Consider the following 22,944-nt stretch of genomic DNA (forward strand, 5'->3'; position numbering starts at 1 on the left):
AAAATAACTAACTCTGGTGAAAAGAAAACCTAATGGGCTTGTCTTAGTCAGGGTTTCTATTCCTGGTCCTTCATGACCAAGAAGCAAGTTGGAGAGGAAAGGGTTTATTCAGCTTACTTCCACATTGCTGTTTATCACAAAGGAAGTCAGGACTGGAACTCAAGCAGGTCAGGAAGCAGGAGCTGATGCAGAGCCCATGGAGTGATGTTCCTTACTGGCTTGCCTCTCCTGGCTTGCTCAGCCTGCTGTCTTATAGAACCCAAGACTTCCAGCCCAGGGATGGCACCACCCACAAGGGTCAATTGAGAAAATGCCCCACAGCTGGGTCTCATGGAGGCACTTCCCCAACTGAAGCTCCCTTCTCTGTAATAACTCCAGCCTGTATCAAGTTGACACACAAAACCGGCCAGTACAGGGCTCTTCGAAGGATTATTCCAAACTCCAAAACCTTGAGTAAAAGGAAATTTCCATTCATTACCCTAATTTAAGACCTGAGATAGAGCTGGCAATAGTTAATGTTTAACTACAGCAGAACCTCATTCATCTTTGCTAACCAGGTTAGCAAAGTACATAAAAGACACTTGCTACCAAGCTTGAAGCCCTGAGTTTGATCCTTAGAACCTACATGATGGAAGGAGAGACCAACTCCAAAAGCTATCTATCTCCACATGAGCCATATAGCACATGCACTTGCGTGTGTGCACACACCCAAACACTGTATAACAAATGTTTCTTTTCTAATTAACTCCACTAATACAGTTGAATGAAAAAATAAAATAAAAGGACATGAGTGCTCTTAGGTATGATGGTTTATTGTAGATAAAAGGAAGATAGAGCCAGAGACATCTGGGAGGGTCCAGAATGAACATGACCACGAACCATGCCCATGTGAAGAGAGGTGGGGAAAGGGAAAAGCCAGGAGCCCAAGAAGCCAAAATGGCTGTATTATATAGGGAAAAGCAGTTGGGGTATGAGCAAGCCAGCTTCTGCCTGGAGAGCTCAGGGTAAGAGGCAGGGCATGCCAGCCAGGAGGACCCTGCAGCAGGAACTGAGGGGTGCTGGGAGAACCTAGTGGCCAGTCTGCTTTGATATGTTAATAGGCAGCCCAGTTAGCCATTTATCCCGGTTTGAGATCTAACATCAGTATATGTATATGTGCACATATATGTATACAGATGCACTCATGCTAGCACAAGTGGAGGCCAGAGGTTTGACACCTGGGATCTTTTCTCAATCTTTTCCCTTCCCCTATTTTGACTGAACCTAGAGCTTGGCATTTCAAGTAGGCTGATAAGCCAGAGAACACCTAGGATCCACTTGTTTATGTCCCCCAGTACTGGGGTTAGAGGCCTGCAGCACCCTGCCCAGCCTTTATGCGGGTGCTGGAAATCAAGGCCCAGTCCTCATGCTTGTGCAGCAAGCACTTGACCCACTGGGCCATCTCCCCAGCTCCATAATTTTAGCACTGTGATGAGTGAAGTAAGGAAATTAACACCCACAATCCAGCCCAGTGTTAAGAGGGTCTTTAAAACCAGAACTGAGGAGGCAGAGGGAAGCAGAAGTGAGACCCTATCTCAAACCATAATTTTAAAGAAACAGTAATTCATACTATGCTAGAAAAAAAAAGTGTATATGATACTCTGAAGTCAACCCATAACCTCAAAAAAGTTGTGTGAGATAACTGAGATGAGACAACTGAGAGAAGACAATGAGATGTCAGCTTGTGGGCTGTTTCTATTTTTTTTTTTTTTGGATCTATCTAATCATCTATATTATCTATCTATCTATTTATCTATCTATCTATCTATCTAATCATCTATTATGGTTTTTATATTTCTGATAGAGAAACAAATTATAAAAACTGCAAGAATGACCCATGCACTTTACACTTTAAGTTAAAATAAAATTTTATTCAAAGCATCTTTTAAAATTACAGCATGTTTATTAATATGCTGTAATCTGCCAAACTACAACTTAGCCATATGAAGCATAAAACACTTCAAAAATCTGAATGTAACCACATTTTTAAAACAAAAAGCAGTCATAACACACCTCAAATTTTAGATGCCAATGTATTTTTCCCAAGTACATAGCTTATCGGAAAAAAAAAAAAAACCTTTAAAACATGGCCAATGGTAAGCAGTTGGAATAATTTAAGCTGTCAATCATACAAATAAAAAATTCTTGTGAATATTAACTACAATGGTTGACAAAAGTCAATTAGAGAAACAAAGCAAGCCCTTACTTTTTGAAGGCCTTAAATCTTATTTGTGAATTGACTAATTGCATTTTTCAATTGTACTGCTGTCCTTAAGGTGAGTTGATCAGATTTAAAATTTCCCAAGACTGGCGAGTGCTGCGTTGGTTCGTACACTCCCATTTATCTGAGGGAGAGAATGCTGAACCCCAAACCAAGAATATTCAGACGCTATGTATGGTCTCTTATCATACTCATAAGTGCTCCAAGTTAAAATTCTACACACCAGGTTACAGATAACATTCTTAGACCATTACAAATATAAATCTCTTATTACAAAAAGCCCCTAAAGATCTGAAATTGACTGTACAGAGGAATTCCATTTTTAAAGTATGTCCTCATCATACACATTATTCTAACTACCACAACTTCAGTTTCACATTGGCGCTTCTCAAGACATTTCTTACCTCCACTCTCCAAGGCTACACAATTTAACTACCTGTGTACTGCAACCACCCGAGATTTTAGCCTACATTCTCAGTAACGTGTAATCTAAACTTGTAGGATACTACCTTAAAAAAAAAAAAAAGAAAAAAGAAAAAAAAGAAAAAGGCACTGAAGAGCCCATCTTTCTTCCCATTACTTTGAAGTCTCCAATTAAGGAGTCTAGAAATCACTATGCTCTGTATATAATTTCATTCACCTTTTAATAAAAGCTCAAGTGATAGATTCCTGACTCCATAAAGAGGTGGCTGCTTGGCTCCTAGAATTCTATTCTTGCCTTACTACACAATGTGTTCAGTAACTTCATCTATTTGGAGAAAATGGTTTTCAACCACCAGACAAGACACTTGCAGCTAAAACTATCTCAGAAGCCTGCATATTTGAGTAGCCAATATTTACTCAAGTGTTTAACTGATAGCTAAATTTAGTGAACACAAAATAGCTTGGCATGTTATTCTGAAGTGAAGCAGAAAGGTGGCAATATGCACTGAAAATATAAATATGGAGGCTTCCATCCGCTAATAACGCTAAACAAGCAGAACAATTAAAATTTAGTGTTTACTATCAAAAGACCTAAAACATTTCACTACAAAACAACCCTGCAGATGTCCCTTTTATTAATACAAACACAAGTGCCAATCTCATTACAGGGCCCATAATGGATCTCACTGGTGTACACATACATGCACCAGTTGCCAGGTTACACAGACTTTGCAAGATTAATCACTCAGGTCCAGCAGCTGAGCAATGTGCAAAAGTCCCCAGTCAACAAGCTGAGTGACGAGCGCTTTCTGAGCATCAGCATTACAGTGAGTTAAAAAGCCCAGAAAGATGGGATAAGACTCATTTTATACCAATTTTAAAAACTAGTACCCATCTTACCAAGAGCCTCAAATACCTTTTCTTCCAAGTTCATAACTTATATCATCTTTCCAAATAGTTGGCCTCCCATTTCTCTAGACTTATTGGCCATGCTATTTTGCAATTTAAAAATATGTATTTTATACATATGTCTCACACTGCTCTGCTTCAGTATTTACAGTACTGTCACACACACTAACATACACTGTTAAAAGTGATCTTATAAATAATCTATTTCAACCTTCTTTGGCTATTTGTACCAATCTGTTTTTTTACACAAATGTCTTATTCACAAAGTGCTTCCCGTGAGAACTGCTTCCAATGAATGCATTAAACTTGCAAAACCTAGCTTCCCACAACTTGTAGCTTCTACCCTGTAACTGCAGTCCATATTTACAAATTATTTTAAACTTTACATCAAATCTATTTCCGTATAAAAAAAAAGTGCAATTCTCTCTCACCCCATCTGAGGCAACAACATTCTTCATAAGTTTCTACAGAATAGCAGCCTATGATAAGCAAATAAGGTGCTTAGCTTATGCCCAAGGATCTACTTTGTAAGTATGCTGGGCAGTACTTTTGTACAGTGAAGAGTCAGTGTGGGGGCTACTGGCGGAGTGGTGCCCCTGTCAGATTGGCCAGCTCAATGAGTGCCAGGGCCCCATGCAGCCTCTCTCGTTGCTCCTGCAGCCGGCGCTGGGCGCCACTCTTTTCATCGTCCTCCTCATCAGACTGGAGGTACTCCAGAGGGTCTTGCTGCTCCTGATCAGCCTTCTGAACTAGCTTGCCTTTTAGGGTGGGGGTGCGTTGCTCTCTCATCTCCCAGTACCTGTGTAGAAGGCAAACACTGTTTATATGGCAGGTATCAGATTGTCAAGTATTTCCTTAGTGGGGCTGGAGACAGGGTCCTGATGCTCAGTTAAGAATACTAGCTCCTTTTCCAGAGGACCTGCACTGCGTTCCCAGCACCCATGTGGAAGCTCACAATTGTCTGTCTGTACCTTCAGTTCCAGGGGATCGGATACCCTCTTTGGGCCCCCATGAACTCCTGCACACAAATACACTCAGGTACAAACACATAAGATATTTTTTAAAAATCATTCTTAGTTATCAAAAGATGAAGTACAAACAGTAAACAAACATGTACATTTTACACCGATATCTCATCTTGCCTAAATCAGACCCATTACATACTGACAGGAATATAAATAGCTAAGCCACTACTGAAATTTTGTCAAGGTTCATCAAAATACTCAAGATGCAACTGCCATATGACCCAGATAGCCCACACCCAAGTCAACAGACTATGGAGATACTTGTGCATGAAGTCCAGCATTGGTTACAGTGCCATTGGTCACACTGTTCACAATAGCCAAGCCTAGATGAGCAGATGGTCAAATAAAGAAAATGTGGTAGATAACACTGTTGGGACACGGGCTGGAGAGATGGCTCAGTGGTTAAGAGCACTGACTGCTCTCCCAAAGGTCCTGAGTTAAAATCCCAGCAACCACATGGTGGCTCACAACTATCCACAACGAGATCTGATGCCCTCTTCTGAGCTGTCTCAAGACAGCTACAGTGTATTTACATATAATAAATAAATAAATCTTAAAAAACAAAAAACAAACAAACAAAAATATTATTGGGACATAGTCCAAGAATGAAGTAGGGTGAGGTTTCTGAATGCTTGTGATAAAACTCCAAAAACAAACAAGCAAACAAACAAACAAACAAAAAAACCAAAATAGTCTTGCGACCTCAGTTTCTTCAAAGACATGGAATTATTCTTGGATTATACTTCCGTGCTCCTCCCAGGTATAGTGGATAGAAGTGAGCTTGCTTCAGAATATTCGTTACAACAATTATTTGTTTCTATGCCTCTATGGAAAAACATGTTTATGCTGTATGAGGCTTGCCCTTGTAACTGTACACTTTACGCTTGTGACTGCTCTTAACCCTCAGAGTATAAACGCTCTGATGCTCAGAATAAGTTGGCCATTGCATGGGACATTAGTTTACCTTCATTCTCCCAGGTCCCACCAAGTACACTGTACTTGTACTGGAGTCAGCTAAGACATTAGAGTGAGAACCATGATAGAGCTTATGCATCGTTTTTTTTAAAAGAAGGAATACAAGTATTAAAATCACAACTATTAAATTGCTTGCAAGTTGTTTATAATTATAATCACTTGCTTTCAGAGTAAGGAATTTTAGATGAAGTATAGGACAGAGTCTGAAAGAATATTGAAAAGGCATAAAAAGGGGAAAAGATCTCATTCAATTGAGTTGCTTGGGCACTAATTTGGACTGTTATCAAAAACTTAAGGAAGACATTAATCATGAGGAAGAGACAGTTAATTCCTTGCATGAATATAAACTGAATAATTAAACCTTAAAATGGGTTAAAAAAAAAAAAAAAGCAAAAAAAGGATTTTCCCTGTTCAGGCAAAATTCAAAGTAAAAACAGTTCCACCAATAACCATGCTGGTGATGTGTGACTCAGCCCCTTTACTAGAGCTTCCTTCAGATGCATATCATCCATGGCCTGAAAATGACCCAGAAGCATGGGGTGATAAATTTGATAATCTAATCTTGAATTTCCATTTTTTGATGAGGATTTAGGAAAGCTAATGAAAACGTTAACTTTATAACCTAGGCAAGCTAGGGTATAGCAAGGAAATGAAATTCATTTACCAATTTCTCCCCAAACCCCACGAGCTGTTTAGTATATTACTATTTAAAACGTTAGAAGGAAAATCAGTGGTGGCTAGTTCCCATATGTTATCTCAAGAGGCAAGAACTATTTGAACTCAGACTAAAAGAAGCAATCATGTATCATGTGGATCCTTGACTGCCCTTAAACTTATTTTCCCCACAAAACTGTCTCCTTCAAGTATTACAGCACAAGAGGATGAACCCTTGGAATGGATTTATTTACACCATAAGAGCCATAAAATACTGCTTGCCTTCCTTTTCTTGTTCAATTAGTAAATCACAGGAGGATCCAGTGTCAACAATTATGTTAATTTGATTCTTGTATTATATTACCCTCAACCATCAGTTTTTAAAGACATTACAGATGTCTACAGATGTTTCCTTTTTGTTGTTGATATTTTCAAGACAGGATTTCTATGTGTAGACTTGGCTATCTTGTAATCAGCTCTGTAGACTGGGCTGGTTACACACTTGGGAGATCTGTCTGCCTCTGCCTTTTGAGTACCGGGATTAAAGGCATGCACCAGCCACCCCAGCAGATTACTATGGGAGTATAGGAAATCATGGTCCAGCTGGCAATCTATGGGATTTTTTCATATGAACTGAATTTGTGATTATAAAATGTCCAATCTTTTCCCATTCCATAGGTAGATACTTATTTTATTGATGGTTCATCTAAGGGCATAGGAGGGATTCATGGTCCAAATTGTCATTTATCTAGTAATACTCTTTCTTCAGCCCAATAGGTAGAACTGGCTGTTTTAATTCTATGATAGTTAATTTATAAAATCTTTGTAAAATAACTTTTATTCTCCAGATAGTTGTCATCTCTGAGGCTTACTGCTTCAGTCTGCTAACCTAGGCCTAGTCCTAGTCCAGGTGGATTGTACCTGGAGGTACAATCTTATCTATGCCTAGAATGTTTTCAGCTTCTGAGACTTGCTGCTGAATAAGCTCATCCCTTTCTAACTCTTTCTAAACTCTGACTAGCTGGTTCAACTCAGCTGTTCTGACTCAAACTCCTCTCCACACTGTCTGATTCAATCTGGCTTCTTTCTCTCTGCCTCTCCTGAATTGCTCTGCTTAACCTCAAAATAATTTTAGCAATCTGTTCTAATTTTTTAACTCCTTCTCATTCTGTGGTTCGTTCTGTCTTCACATGTGTCTAGCTCATTCTCTCTTTAACCCGTTTCTATAAAACTCTCCCAGTAAAACTGCCTCCTTCCTCTCTGTACTGCTTGCTCCTATAAGTAGTTTCTTTCCTCTCTCTTCCAGTGAGAGTTGAGCATATCTTATTCTGTGAAATCTTTCTCTGACTTGCTACTCTGCCCGCCATTCAATTACACATCACTTTTAAACTACCGTCCTTCTACAAACTAACTTTACTACCTTCATTGTTTGGAATTAAAGGTGTGTGCTAAGGCTGAGACACACAAGTAGAAACAACTTTTTTCAGTAAATAATACAATCTCGGTGTTTATAGTGTATGGTGGTTTGAATATGCTTGGCCCATGGGAAGTGGTATTTTGAGGCATGACCTTGTGAGAAGAAGCGTGTCACCGTCAGGGCACACTTTGAGATCCTATGTTCAAGCTCTACCCAGTATGAAGCAAGCCTCTTCCTAGCTGCCTGAGGGAGTCTCCTCCTGGCTGCGTTTGGAATAAAGTGTAGAACTCTTGGCTCCTTCTCCAGCCCATGTCTGCATGGATGCTGCTATGGTTCCTGCAATGATAATAGACTGAACCTCTGAAACTATAACGTAGTCCCCAATTAAGTGTTGTCCTTTATAAATAGAGTTGCCTTGGTCATGATGTCTCTTCACAGCAATGAAAACCTGTAACAACTCTTAATATCATTTCAGATTCTGCTTATGTTACAGGATTATTTTTAGCAAGACTCATTTTCGTGCATACTCTAAGCTCCCTGGTTTTATTACAAAAAGAAATAAGCAAGCTGATGAAGAAATAAGCAAGCTGCCCTATTTCCACTTCTCCATAAGAAAATTGGGAAGAGGTTTGCATCTGTCATTGCAGATGGATTCACTGAAACATTACAGATTCTTTGGCTCCTCGTACCCCAGGCCATCAAGGATGGTGGAAGGCAAGGAGACAGTGGAAGTCACTAGAAAGATAGCAAACTTCCAGCTAAGGGGCAAAAAGAGATATAGACTATATCCTAAGTCATATCTGCCAGTCTGGGGTAAGATAAGGCCCTGTGCATCAAGGGAGTAAACACACAGAGCCCTATGTCACCTGAGAATCTCACTCTGGCAATGCTAGCCGCTTTGGCTTATGCATCTTTGACGAGTGCCTTTGAGCTCATGTATTGGTCTTATGTTCCTCATTCTCCTTGTCCTTCAATTTGTAGATTGTATGGACCCAGCTCCTGATATCTTCACTAAATGAATGACTCTGTATTTATGACTGGACCTTGGGACTGTAATAGACTTATTCATTCGTCTGAAAGGGAGCCACATTTAATTTTTCCTTGAATTTGAATAATTTCCCATTTACAAAGGACATCATAACATTGTGTTCCTAATAAAGGGCAAAAAATATGGGCTTTCATTCTACAGGAGACCAAAACATCTACTCATAATAGTTTCTTTTCAAGCTAGTCTCTAGATTTTTTTGATCAATATAATAATACAACCAATAGTATTGAACATAGTTTTGATCCCTATTCTTGGGGGCAGAGTATTAGGCACAATACTTTCACTATTCTAAAATTACTCATTCTGTTTACAATTTGTTTGTTTAAAGGATATTCATGCATCAAATGACAATTTACACCATCTCAAATTGAAACTACTCTGGATATCTTTCTTTTAAAAAAATTCAGAACATGGTCTTAGAATGAAGTCATGTGAGATTTCTGAGTGCTTGTGAGAAAACTCCAAGAAACCAAGACAAAGAGTCTTGATTTTTTGTTTGTTTTTTGTTTTTTTGAGACAAGGTTTCTGTGTAACACTGGCTGTCCTGGAACTCTTTTTGTAGACCATGTTGGCCATAAACTCACAGAGATTCACCTGTCTCCACCTCTCAAGTGCTGGGATTAAAGGCCTATGCCGCCACCACCACCACCACCACCTAACAAGGCTTATGGTTTCAGTGTCTTCATATACACATGCTTTCGTGCACTCCCAGATGTAGTGGACAGGAGTGAGTTTACTTTACTCATTACAACTGGCTGTTGTTATTTGTTTACATTGCCCTCGTGATTGTACTCTTTACTTGTTACTCCTCTTAATTCTCAGAGTATAAACTGTCTGATGCTCTGACTAGTTAGCTATTTATTGCATGAAACTTCAGTCTGCCTCATTTCTGGGCTCCATTCTCCCAAGTCTCATCACATGAACAATACATAATGGATTTTGTTCAGCCATAAGAACCAAATAGTGTAGACACAGAAAGACAAACATCACATTTTCTCTCATTTGTGGATTTCAGACTTTATATAATAACCTTATTAAATTAATTATTTGTTTGTCATGAAAGTAGAAATAAGCCGGGCGGTGGTGGCACATGCCTTTAATGCCAGCACTTGGGAGGCAGAGGCAGGCGGATTTCTGAGTTCGAGGCCAGCCTGGTCTACAGAGTGAGTTCCAGGACGTCTCAAAAAAAACAAAACAAAACAAACAAACAAACAAACAAAGGTAGAACTAAGACTGAGAGAATGAGGAGGACTAGGAGGAAAGAAGGACACAGGGATTGCTGTGATCAAAGTACTAGATAGACTTGTATATATTTTATAAAACCTATTTCAATATCCAATGAATATACACTAATAAAAATGAAATTTTGTTAAAAGTGTTTTCCTTCGTAAGTATTGCTTTTCTATGACTATTCAAAAGTATTACATGGGAATCCCATTTTTACAGAGAACTTAGACTGCAGAGTAAAGAATCCTATTCATGTGTCTATAATCAGACACTTGTTTTAGACTTCCCACTGCATTCCCTCATCGTGTTTGCCATTACACTATATGCTACCCTGGGTATGTAGCTCATAGGTAGAACATCTACATAACATGTATTAAGGCCCTGAGTTCAATTCCTAACACAAGAAACAAACAAACAAAAGACCCCTGCCTTTATTAATACCTATATTATGTATGAGTGAACCTCAGGAACCTATCCTATCCTCTGAATCAGTAGCAGAGGATCTACCTAACACATACAAGGCCCTTAGCATCAGGAGCTTCAGAACCTTAGGAGAAAAAACTTTTTATTTAACAAAAAAATGTTTTTTGGTTTTTTCAAGACAGGGTTTCTCTATACAGCCACCACTGCCCAGCTTTGGTTGTTTTTTGGGGGGGTTGGGTGGGTGGGGAAGGGCAATGGAAACTTTTGACAGGATTAAACATTAAACCTATAAAATAAGACCAACAGCCAGGTATGGAGGCAGGCAGGTCTCCAAGTTGAGGCCAACCTGATCTACAGAGTAAGCTCAGAACAGGCATGGCTACACAGAGAAATCCTGTCTGGAAAAACAAAAACAAACAAAAACAAAAGAAAAAAAAAATGACCAAGAAAGTAATGTCAATAATATACATCATCATCATCATCATCATCATCATCATCATCATCATCATCATCATCATCATTATATGCATACACTGTAGCTGTCTTCAGATACACCAGAAGAGGGCATCTGATTACATTACAGATGGTTGTTAGCCACCATGTGGTTGCTGGGATTTAAACTCATGACCTTCGGAAGAACAGTCAGTGCTCTTACCTGATGAGCCATCTCGCCAGCCCCTCAATAATACACTTTATCGAAAAAATTTAACATTAGTTTTAATTCTAGCTTAGCCTTATTGTAGCCACTTGTTAAGTCACCAGAGAAAATGTAAATGTCCACTCACACAGTGTCTAAAGTGCATATTTAAATAAGTGTCATCCAATACAAGTCCCAATATAAGGTCTTGTATACTAATGTTCACAGCCTTATTTAAAATACTAAAAGCAACTCAAACATCTATCAAAAGGTGACTAAACAAGCTGATGTAGAGCTACACAATAAGTTACTAGCCTGAAGTAAAAGGAATGGACTGTTGAAACAGTTGAAACACTCAGTATGCATGAACCTCAAGTGATGATGCTGAGTCAATGCAGCCATTTGCTAACATTTCTATAAATCCCTAGAAAACACAAGTTAGTTTAGGTCCCAGAAGATCAGTGCTAGCTGGAAGCAGACAGTTAACAGGTGCGACAAAGGAACTTGAGGAAACCTGGATATGACATATATACCCATTACTTTGACTATGGTGGTCCCATGATGTAGACAAAATGTCACATGTATCAAACTGTGCACTTTAATACAACCTATCATACATTGATGATACTCAACAAAGCTTTTTATGAGGGATTAAAGGTACATGCCTTTAATCTCTGCAGATCAGTGGCAGAGACAGATGGATCTCTGAGTTCCAGGGCAGCCTACTCTACATAGCAAGTGCTAGACCTGCCAGGACTACACTGTGAGACTGTTTACAAATAAATTCTACCTTTATCACTTTAGGAAATCTATCTCACCACACTAGAAATCTTGGCAGTACGTAAGAAGCATTAAAAGAACCGTTAGTTCAGTACAACTTGAGGGCTAGAACAAGAGAATCTTGACGGGTCACTGAGGATGATAGCCTCCATCTATGAAGTGGGCCCCAGACTGTTCTAAGTTCCCGGGGAAGGTCAAGTAAGCCTTTCCTGAAATGATTTTTTAGCCCGAGTAAGAAAAAAAGATGAGCAGAATGGCTAAAGGGAGAAGTGAGGCCTCCAGCCAGAGCCTGAGACAACAGGGACATTGTTATCCATGAACACCTGTCCACTGTGGCAGAGCTAGCAGGAAGAGCAGCAGCAACACAATAAGGGACCCAACAGCACTACAGAGAAACTTCAGAGATGTCAACCACCAACAAGTTTCTAAGTCAAATACTCTCAGAGAAAGATTTTTATGCTGACCTCTTTGTTGCTGTGACTTGCCAATTCATGAGTGTTCCGTATGTTTCAATAGTGAAACGAAGAAAATGAAATACACTGTGCTTGGGGCACACAGATCCCAAGCCCTCATAACAACTCTACAGGAAATTAAGGATTATTCTGAACTATTTTATAAAACATACATAAGTAATCTACTTAAAATGAAAGGATTCTCAAACTCTAACATAAACCCAAGCTCCAAAGACATCTTGTGGGAAGCCACACACACACAGCCTTACTTTGCCAGCCACTCAGCAGCAGCCTTGTTGTCCGTAGACTGGTGTTTGCTGAGCGTGTCCGTTGGCTCTTCTCTCTTCAGCCGGGCATAAGGGTGCTTTGGACAGTGGCGGTTTGCATGGGTGAATCTGCTTAGGCAGCCTTCAAAACACAGAAGGAAATGCTCACCAGAATGTGAACATTCAGACACATGAGATATATCCAGCTTCGATACATACAAAGGAAAGCAGAGAGATGCTGAATTCTCTAACCATACAAGCTTCCATAGTCACATCCATAGAATCCAATGCCCTCTCCTTTTTTAAAAAAGTATATATATTTTTTAAAAGATTTATTTATTTAGTGCATGTGAGTACACTGTAGCTGTTTTCATACACCAGAAGAGGGTATCAGAACCCATTAGATGGTTGTGAGCCACCATGTGGTTGCTGGGATGAACATAGTACCTCTGGGAGAGCAGCCAGAGCTCTTTACCACTGAGCCATCTCCCCCGCCCCCCAGCCCCAATGTCCTCTCTAACCATGGTGCACGCACACACACACACACTAAACATAACCACATACTCATAAGTTAAATTTTAAATACTAACAAAACAAGAGTTTTCTAATGAGTCAGACATGGTGGCATACACCTTTGGTTCTAGCATTCAGGAGGCAGAGGCAGGGGGATTTGAGTTTGAAGCCAGCCTAGTTTATATAGGGAGTTCTAAGCCATGCAATACTACACAGTGAGACCCTGTTTCAGAAAAAAAAAAAGTTTCCTCTCCTATGTGGAAACTAAAAATAAATAGCCTGTAAACATTTATAAGATTTAAAAAAATAATCAAGAAAATTACAAAAAAAGGGGGCAGGACTATACTGAAATATATGTGTGTATGTATTTACACTTTTGGAGACTGTGATTAAACCAATCAACCAACCAACTAACCATTTAAGAGGGCCAGCAAGATGGCTCACTGAGTAAAGGTGTTGCCATCAAGCCTGATAACCTAAGTTTGATCCCTAGAATGTAAGTGGTCCCCTTATTGCCATACACTCAAATAGATAGATGTAAAAATAGGTCCCTTTAAGAAAAGATACACAGGGCTGGAAAGGATGGCTCAGAGGTTAAGAGCACTGACTGTTCTTCCACAGGTCCTGAGTTCAATTCCCAGCAACCACATGGTGGCTTACAACCATCTGTAATGGGATCTGATGCCCTCTTCTGATGTGTCTGAAGAGAGACAGTATAATCACATACATAAAATAAATCTTAAAAAAAAGAAAGAGAAAAAGAAAAAATACACTTACTCTAGTTAAATAGTTTATTAACCAAAATAAAAGCCTACTTCAAAGGCTACATTTATGATGAATTTTTCTACTTCTTACCCAGCTTGGGCTGGGTATGTAGCTCAATGACAATACCTGACTAGCATGTGCAAAGGTGTGGGCTCAATCCATAGCTTGGGGATGGGGAGCTTATGATGTTTTATAAAAGCTTATCAAAAATTTTCTCTTCTCAAAAAAATCTAAGTAAAGCTCTCAGCTGATTACTAAAAATCTAAGTAAAACTTACTCTAACTACTAGCTGGTTATCAGCTATTCCTAAAATATCACTTTAACACCATACCATTTTCTGAACAGACAAAAGGCTTCTCTCCGGTGTGAAGACGTTGGTGGGTTTTGAGCTGTCCACTTTGAACAAAGGCTTTCCCACAGTCTGGATAGTCACACAGATAAGGTCTCTCACCTAAGAAGATAGACATCATAATCAGACACGAGGGAGCAACAAGGGGCAGGAGGAAAATTCTCTTCACGTGGGTCAGAACTCTAGTGAGAAATGACACGCATCACAGTGCAAGGCAGGGAGACAAAGGGTGGCACTGGAGCACCTCTCCTCTACAAAGCTCATTACTTCCTCTGGGTCCCGAGCATTCAGAAACCCAGGTTCAACCCTTGTTATTAGCATCTTCAGCTTATCTATACTTTTCTCCTCAACAGTCCAACTATGAGCTCTTTTCTGATTTATAAACTATCTCCAACTTCTGCTTTCTATGGCTATTTCCTTGGTCTCACTCAACCATAGGGGATACTCCAATGGCCTGCTAGCTGACCTCTAGCCTCCTTCAAACATCGTATTTCAAGATGGCACCAGCATGAAACTCTGTTTTTGTAGTATGAGTAATTCCTCAAAACAACCCAAACCCTCCTGAGCTTCTTCCTTGGACTGCTAAAAAGCTCCCTGATAATTCTCCTCAGCATGTAATGTCACTAAATTCATTATCTATCTGGAGAAGGGAGAAGTGTCCTTAGTTTTTTCCAGAAGAGATATTCCAGCCAGGAATTCCCTACCCATTCAAGCCCCAAGTCTGCAGGCTTTCAACTGTACTTGGTGTCTGCCCGTGAAGTGTCCTGTGCTTAGTCTCCTTCTGAATTTTCCTACTTTCTGTTTCATTTAAATTTCTACATATGGCATAGTGTTAACCTAGATAAGGTGCTCAAAAATGCCAATCATAACTAATGTATTATTTATTCCTGATTTACTATAAGGCTCCTCTTCCAGGGGTCAACATTACAGAAAGAACAAGGGCCTTCTACAAAGTATTTTGCTTCCTATATAGATTGCAAGGACTTCTATATACAAATAAAAATGTCTGACATGTGTTAGAGGAAACAAATAGAATTCAGGTAGGTGGAAGTGGAATAATGACACAACTGACAATGTTCAGTTTTAAAATCCTAAACCCACCATTCCCCACCAAAAAGCAAACAAGTAACAGAGGCTGATTTTTAAAACCTCAAAGTAATGGTGGCAATATAAGAAAATATAAGGCAATTTATATGAACATTACTTAACCTAATTAAATAACATTAATTAACAACTTAAGTACCAAATCAAGTTTTAATCAAGTATCACTTCTAGCCACTTCTACAATATTGTCATCTTACCTGTATGGGTCCTTTTGTGAGCCTGGAGTGATTTCTCCCTCGGAAATACCCTGTTACAGATGTTACAGCGAATCCTGCTAGATGAATGTTCTCCTTCATTTATTAAATCCCGAACAGTGTCTGCTCTGGGCCTTCCACGTCGGATTCCATCCTGTTAACATTGTTTATAAACTTTAATATAATTTCCTGGAATCATTAAAGCAGCATAAGATACAGACTGAGTAGCATCAGCACGAACTGTAGAGTAAGTGGCTCTAGCAGCCCACCTTTCTACAGATAACAGAAAACTACTATGTTTGATTTATCAACAAACATCCCTAAAGCACTTTCACTTGTCCGTTCTTCCTTTACTCAGTAGCAAACCTTCAAAAGGCTTCTGTTCTTATTGTGTGACTTGGTTCCCACTTGCAGAGAGCAGACCAAAACCTATTCTATGACCTGGGTGGGCCACTTGGACACAAGGCACTTACCTTTACCTCATCTAATCTCGCTACCTCTCAGGACTATTTAGAGGGCATTGTTCACAAACAACTTGCTGCTCTCTAGACCAAAAAAAAAGGGGGGGGGAGGTTCACCTAAAGCAAGCAGACACAGGAAAAGCCTATGGGAAACTCAGGGAGATTTCACAGAAAATGGAGCATGCGCTCAGTAAATCCTGAACCCAGTCAGAAGCTCTGCCCAAGGAAAGTGGAGGCTTTAGCAGAGATGTAAACAGCTGGGTAAGGAAAACAAAGCATGTGTCCTGTTCGTGCCCTCCACCCCCACCCTGCCCTAATAAGGCTTTTGCCTATACCAGTGGCCTTGAGCTTGATCTCAATATTCTGCACTAAAAAGGGACATCAATAAGAGGAGACAGATAGAGCTACACAGAAGTAGTTTTAATAAGCTTACACACTGAAGCTAAGGTAATTCAAAATACATTCTTATAAGTTTAAAAGACAAATTAAAAAGTTCAGTGTAGGGGTGGCAAGATCACTGACTGCTCTTCCGAAGGTCCTGAGTTCAAATCCCAGCAACCACATGGTGGCTCACAACCACCCGTAACGAGGTCTGATGCCCTCTTCTGGGGTGTCTGAAGTCAGCTACAGTGTACTTATGTATAGTAATAAATAAATCTTTAAAAAAAAAACAAAAACAAAAACAAATTCCTTTTATTTCCCAGGTAAGTTGTTACATCCATAGATTACATGAAAAAAGAACAATGCTTCAAGTGTCATGTACTAAGAGATGTCACTGTTCTCCACGTGAAAACCTATAGGGTCCCAAAGCTTAAATCTTAGCCTCATACCTAAAATGATAAGCTCTAACCGAATTTCCTTCAATCAAATTTTTCACTTTGAAAAAAGTTCACGCCAGGTATGGTGGCACACACCTTTAACTCCAGTTCTGTGGATCTGTGAATTTAAAGCCAGCCTGATCTAAAGAGCTAGTTCCAGGATATCCGGGGCTACACAAATAAACCCTGGCTCAAAAAAAAACAAAAACAAAACAAACCACAAAAAATGGAAAAGAAAAATTAAATTACCCACTATTTTCTTTGCTACCAAAGAAAAATAAAACATTCCCAGTTACAACAACATATACATAAATTGTATATATATGTATATGTATATAAATTATAGGCAAAAATACAACATACTTGCCACATATAGGTAATAATAATTAAATAAATGCATTCTTTTAATTAGGGAAATAAGATTGGAAATAATCATCTACTATTCCAAATAAATGAGCTGTATCTACACATCTGTGTGCACATCTAGAAACCAGATATCAATGTCAGGTGTCTTTTCTCTCCACCGTGAGATTTTTGAGACAAGATCTCTCACTGAACCCAAAGCTCACCATTTCTAAGAGGCTGGCCAGCCAGAGGCCTTGAGATCTGCCTGTATTTCTACACCCCCACTCCTTCCATCGCTGTTTATAGATGTGCTTCAGATGGCTTTTATGTGGATGCTGGATGCTAGGGCTCTAAACACAGGCCTTCAGGCTTATGTAGCAAACACTTTGCACCCTGAGCCATCTCACCAGCCCCAACCATATATATTTAAATAACCAATATTACTTGAATAGGCCATTCTCATTTTGGTCTTAACAATAAGAAAACCATGTTTCTAGGCATGTTTATCAGCATCCAATTAATTGAATCTATAGACTGAAGGACAAATCTTGTCAAGACTACCGATTCAAAGAAAATACAACATCAACATGAAATTTTGGATGATTACACTACTAAAAATTTTGCATACAGAATCTCCTAACCTCTAGAAAGTATTTATAATTATATGAAGACAGAAGACCTAAAAAGTCCTTGGATGTTTTTGATAAGTTCAAATAAAAGGCCTGACTTAGCATTTCTATTGTGTAATAAGACACCATAAGCCACAGAATCAAGTCAGTAAAGAGGACTCCTCCTGGCCTCTGCATTGGCTCCTGCCCTCCAGGTTCCTGTCCTGCCTTCCCTCAGTGATAGCCTTAGTAGTTCCTTCCAAGTTGCTTTTGGTCATGGTATTTTATCACAGCAAGAGAAACCTATCTAAGATAAAGCATAATAAATCAGGAAGGAGGAGGAAGAGGAGAAGCAGCAGCAGCAGCAGATGATCTTGAGGAATGTTTGTGAGCCTTGACGCGGGTGCAGGAGTCATATATCCCTCTTCACATGTGGGTCTGGATCCAAACGCCCTATGCTGCTCAGACCTGCTTACTTCCCACCCTATTCACAACGTTCCAAGTCTCTACTTCAATACTCAACGTTAAGCTCTGTGACCTTATATAAAGCAACTGATATGGATAAGCTATAAATAAGTTATGATGGCTTACATCAACTTAATATTTTTAAAATGAATCCCTAAACGTCCATTTATATGTGTACATATGGGAACATAATGTAGAGTAAAAACAAGAGTTCTGCTGGTGTCAGACGTTTTGCTACCTATCATATGACCTTTATCTTGGGGACCCTTTTTCTCATTCTCAGCTGGTAAATGACATTAGATGAATTAAAAAATTCAGAGTGCTCAACAGACAGACTGGTAGTTTACTCCTAACATTACAAAGTGCCCACTCCATGCCAGGTAATAAATGGTAGCTACTATGCTAACAGAATAAGTGTTTCAATGATGTTCAAAAGTCACTATATGCAAGTCAATTATGTGAAAGACTACATGCACTCTAGATGTTTAGATATTAAAAGTGGATGCAGGTCAGGCAGGGGCAGGCTTGGTGCCCTACAGCATCTATCATGAATGCAGTCTGAACAGGGAGTACAGTGAGGGGCACAGACGGGATACAGCACCCTGGAAGGCAAGGATGCTATTCTTGGTCTCTCCTAGAATTCAACCACAGAAGACAATGTTATATATACAAAGAGTGCTAAGTGATCTTGAAATGAGGGTCCAAAACATGCTGGCAGGTGATAGATGTTCTTTACCCACTCAGTGTAGGGTACAGACAAATAAAAGAACAACAGAAAGCTGACAGAGGGTGTGTACAACTCAGATGTTAACACCTCCCCTGGGAGTCATAGCAACAAGCAGAAATAAAGACTGCTCTCACTCACAGCTGTTAGTGCCTCCGAGTGACGTAATGAAGGGTAACAGGAGCACTCCTGACACTGGCTACACTATACACTCATCTCCCTCTTCTGGAAAGTGAGCCGACTCAGCAGCAAGTAGCATCACTCACTCAAAGCCTGGAGAAGTAGATCATCACCATAAGAACTTTAAAGCCAAAACAACATAAGGGGGGCTGGACTGCCTCTCCCTCTTTAAACCAACATCTTGACCATAAATAAAGAAGTTCATTTTCTCAAATAAAGGCATATTCCTATTCTCTCTCTTAAGTCTGGAATCCTAAATGAATTTCTGGAGCTGCACTTGAATCACTTCACTAATTAAGAAAAGAACTAGACTCTTATCAAATCAATTCTAAAAATTAAGTGTTCTATGAGAAGGGGAAGAAAATAAACATATATACCAGCCCTTTCATTTCCACATTACTTCTGGTATAGTTCCCTCTGAAAGAGGCAAAGATGTAGAAATAAAACTCAAGCTTATGCACTGTGAGAACATTTACACAGATCTATGTAGGGAAAAGTCTGATTCAAGCTAAAAAGCACACACCTATGATTTCATCTACTTACAACAGCTCTTACCAGCTTGGGACCAGAGGCAGGAGGATCTCTGAGATCCAAGCCAGCTTGGTCTACAAAGTGAGTTCCAGGACAGTCGAGGCTACAGAGAAACCCTGTCTAGAAAAACAAATAAATAGAAGGAGTTAGAGAAAGGACCAATGGAGCTGAGGGGTTTGCAGCCCCTTAGGACTAACAACAATATGAACTAAGTAGTACCCTCAGAGCTCCCAGGGTCTCAACCACCAACCAAGGACTGCACATAGATGGGTCTGATTGATCTGGCAGCATGTGTATAGTAGAGGACTGCAAATTCGATCAATAGGAGAGGACCTCGGCCCTGTGAAGGTTCTGTGCCCCAGTGTAGGGGAATGCCAAGGCTAATAAGTGGGAGAAGGTGGGGTGGCAGGCATGGGGAGGGGGAAGGCAACAGGGGTTTGTTTTTGTTTGTTTCTTTGGTTTTTGGAGGGGAAACTGGGAAAGGAGGAATTTACATGTAAATAAAGAAAATATCTAATAAAAAAAAGAAAAACAAATAAATACAAACAACAGAGGTTCTCAACCTATGGGACCAAGACCCCTGGGGCGGTGTCAAATGATTCTTTCACAGGGATCACCTAAGATCATTGGGAAACATAGATATTTACATTATGATTCATAACTGTAGCAAATTTATAGCTATGAAATAGCAATGAAAATAACTTTATGGTTGCCGTGTCACTACAACTGGAGCTGTAGTATAGGGATGCAGCATGAGGAAGGTTGAGAACCACTGATTTACAATGGCTTATTTTTTTCATGATAATCCAAAAATCAAACTGAGTTAAAACTAATATTAAATCATGGGAGAAGGGGGGCAAAGAGATGGCTCAGTGTTGCTCTTCCAAAGGACTTGAGCCAGATTTCCAGCACCCTCAAAGTGGTTCATAAAATTGACTTCAGTTTCAGGCATACACAAGTGCAGACACATAAATTAACTACAACTTTAAAAAGTGGAATACAAAAACCTTCAACGGTATTTTTGCATATAAACCTTTATGCCACTTAACTGTACCATGTATTTTCTTTTTTGTTTTTCAAGACAGGGTTTCTCTGTATAGCCCTGACTGTCCTGAACAATGCATTTTCTAAGGGCTAAAATATTAAATTAATACAAAAGTTGTCGATACCTAAAGTACCTAAGATGACATGTTAGGAGGGGCTAAAGCCAGCAACAATAACTGTTCCTTACACCAACACAAGTACTACTAACAACATCTCCACTGTGGTACAAATTTCAACTTTCCTGCACTATAACAATACCACTAGTTAAGTACCTACTTCCTCACTCGAAACAGTTTCAACATTCTGGCTACTGCCCATACACAATGTCTCCAAACTTGCTTCAATTTATAAACTAAGCATCCCTTAACCCGCTGGGTAATTTGCTTGCTACACGTGTAGCAAACTATGTTATTCAGGCATTCAACCAACAACAGAACACCGCATTATTTATTTTGCAAGGACATTTATTCGACACGCACGTTTGCTGATGCCTTCTTGGAGCGCTGATGAATGTAAAGTATTAAGTCTAGCCCTATAAACACAGTCCCGGGTCCTTCCCGAGCACCGTCCCCGTGTACCAACACACCCACTAGCTAGCTATACAGACGGTATTCACGAAGTCGCTTTAACAAACCCCCTAACCCTCGGCTGCTCCGGATGATGTAAAGTGTACCCCGTAGGGCATGGTATTGCTAGCCTTGAATTCCAGCACTCGGAAAGTGTTACTCTTGATAGTCCCAGGCCAGCCAGGAATACAGAGTGATACCTAGTCCCCACCCCAAGGTAGGCTGAAGCCAACTGCTCACGTCCTTTCTCTCCACAGCAAAGGCGGCCGAGGTTGCGAGGTCAGAAGCGCAGCAGAGCAAAGCATCTAGATACAGCCAGCCTCCCCGTCGTCACCCTGCTGCACCTGCTGCCCTCAGCCCAGCCTTCGCGCCGCCCCCGTCACATGACCGCCTTGCCCCCAAAGGTCCGGTTTTGGCGCGCGGCAGTGACGTCAGCGTCCTGTCAGCCACCGCCCCCGCCACCCCGCTTTTCCTCCACGGCCCCGCCCGCCCGCCCGGCCCGCGAGCCGCGCCGTTAACGGGCCCCAGGCGGCCCCGCGCCTCCGCCGCCCAAGCCACTCACCTTGAGGTGGCCGCTGTCTGGGCTGCTCGCCTCCTCCTCGTCCTCCCCGCCCGACACGGCGGCCACCGAGGCGGAGGACGGCGGCGCACCCCGCAGCGTCGAGAGTTCAGCCGCCGCGGGCAGTCCGGTCGACACGACGCCGCCCGCCGCCCCCGGGCTGAGCGTCACGTTATGCGCGTTCTCACCCCAGCGCCACGGGTACACCATGAAGTCGCTGAAGCCGGGGCTAGTGGGGACGAGCGGCGGCGGCGGCTCGGGCTCCCCGACGCTGCTGCACGGAGGCGTTGCCGGCGTGGTCCTGATGACCGATACCAGGACGCGCTTCGGGGAGTCGTGGCAGAAGATGACCGGCGGCGGCTCCGCCATGGGCGCCGGGGCGCCGCGGATCATGCTGGCTCGTCTGCAGCCCTCGCGCTCTCGGCCCGAGCTCGCCTTGCTCGCCCGCGCTGCTACGTCTCGGCGCCTTACGGCCGCCGGCTCATGGCAGGCGGCTCCGGACGATCAGGCTGCAAGCGGCAGCGTCGCTGACAGGGAGACGGGACGAGAGGCGCCGAGTCCCCGAGAATAACAACCTGCCGCCGCGGTCCCCCGCTTCGGCTTTTTCCCGCGTTACATTTCGCGCCTGGGCGGAACCAGTCACCGCGAGGACCCTGCGGCTGGCCACCGCGAGGAGTGACAGGTCGCGCGAGCCAATAGCCGGGCCCAGGCTGTGTTCCGTCCGGAGGGGGCGGCACCAGTTCGAGCGCGGGTCCTTACTGCCACGTCATTGGCCGCCGCTCTCAGACTTTTTTGTCTGGAGGGCCAACTGCGTTCGAAAGTCGGCCGGAGCGCGCGTCTAGTCCCGACACACCCGTCGGGAGCCCCACCCGGGCGGGACGACTCCTGTAAAGATGGGGGGGGAGGGAAGGAGGCTGTTGATTGGAGGAGCTGCGGGTAAGGGGCGTGGTGAATGGCGGTGGGCGGAGCGAGCATACTGGGTCACGCCCCCATCCGAAGAAGAAGAAGAAGATGAAGGGGGCGAAGAGAGGGTAGGAGTCTGCGGATTGGAGAAGTTGCGGGGAGGGTCATGGTGGTCACTGCCCGGCAAGAGGGCCCTCCCCATCGCCCCACCCAGCTCTTCCCCTCCCGCCGGAGGCTATGGGGACGGTCTCCGCGCGCAGACAGTTTAAAGGGCTGAAGCCGCGCCCGTCCCTCCCCGCCCTCCGCTGAGCTAAGCGCC

General features: G+C 41.8%; 1 protein-coding gene across 1 annotated transcript; it reads right to left on the bottom strand.

Annotated features, from left to right (window-relative positions):
- Positions 1-1,888: 1,888 nt before the first annotated feature.
- Positions 1,889-22,358, bottom strand: Znf367 (zinc finger protein 367). Its single transcript, XM_031358646.1, has 5 exons — positions 21,726-22,358; positions 15,425-15,575; positions 14,106-14,225; positions 12,500-12,638; positions 1,889-4,391 (listed from the first exon to the last, which is right to left on the bottom strand). The coding sequence occupies exons 1-5, from the start codon at positions 22,113-22,115 to the stop codon at positions 4,169-4,171; spliced, it is 1,023 nt and encodes a 340-aa protein (XP_031214506.1). The 5' UTR covers positions 22,116-22,358; the 3' UTR covers positions 1,889-4,168.
- Between the last annotated feature and the right edge of the window lie 586 nt (positions 22,359-22,944).

Source organism: Mastomys coucha, unplaced genomic scaffold (genome assembly GCF_008632895.1).
Source record: "Mastomys coucha isolate ucsf_1 unplaced genomic scaffold, UCSF_Mcou_1 pScaffold7, whole genome shotgun sequence".
Taxonomy (NCBI): domain Eukaryota; kingdom Metazoa; phylum Chordata; class Mammalia; order Rodentia; family Muridae; genus Mastomys; species Mastomys coucha.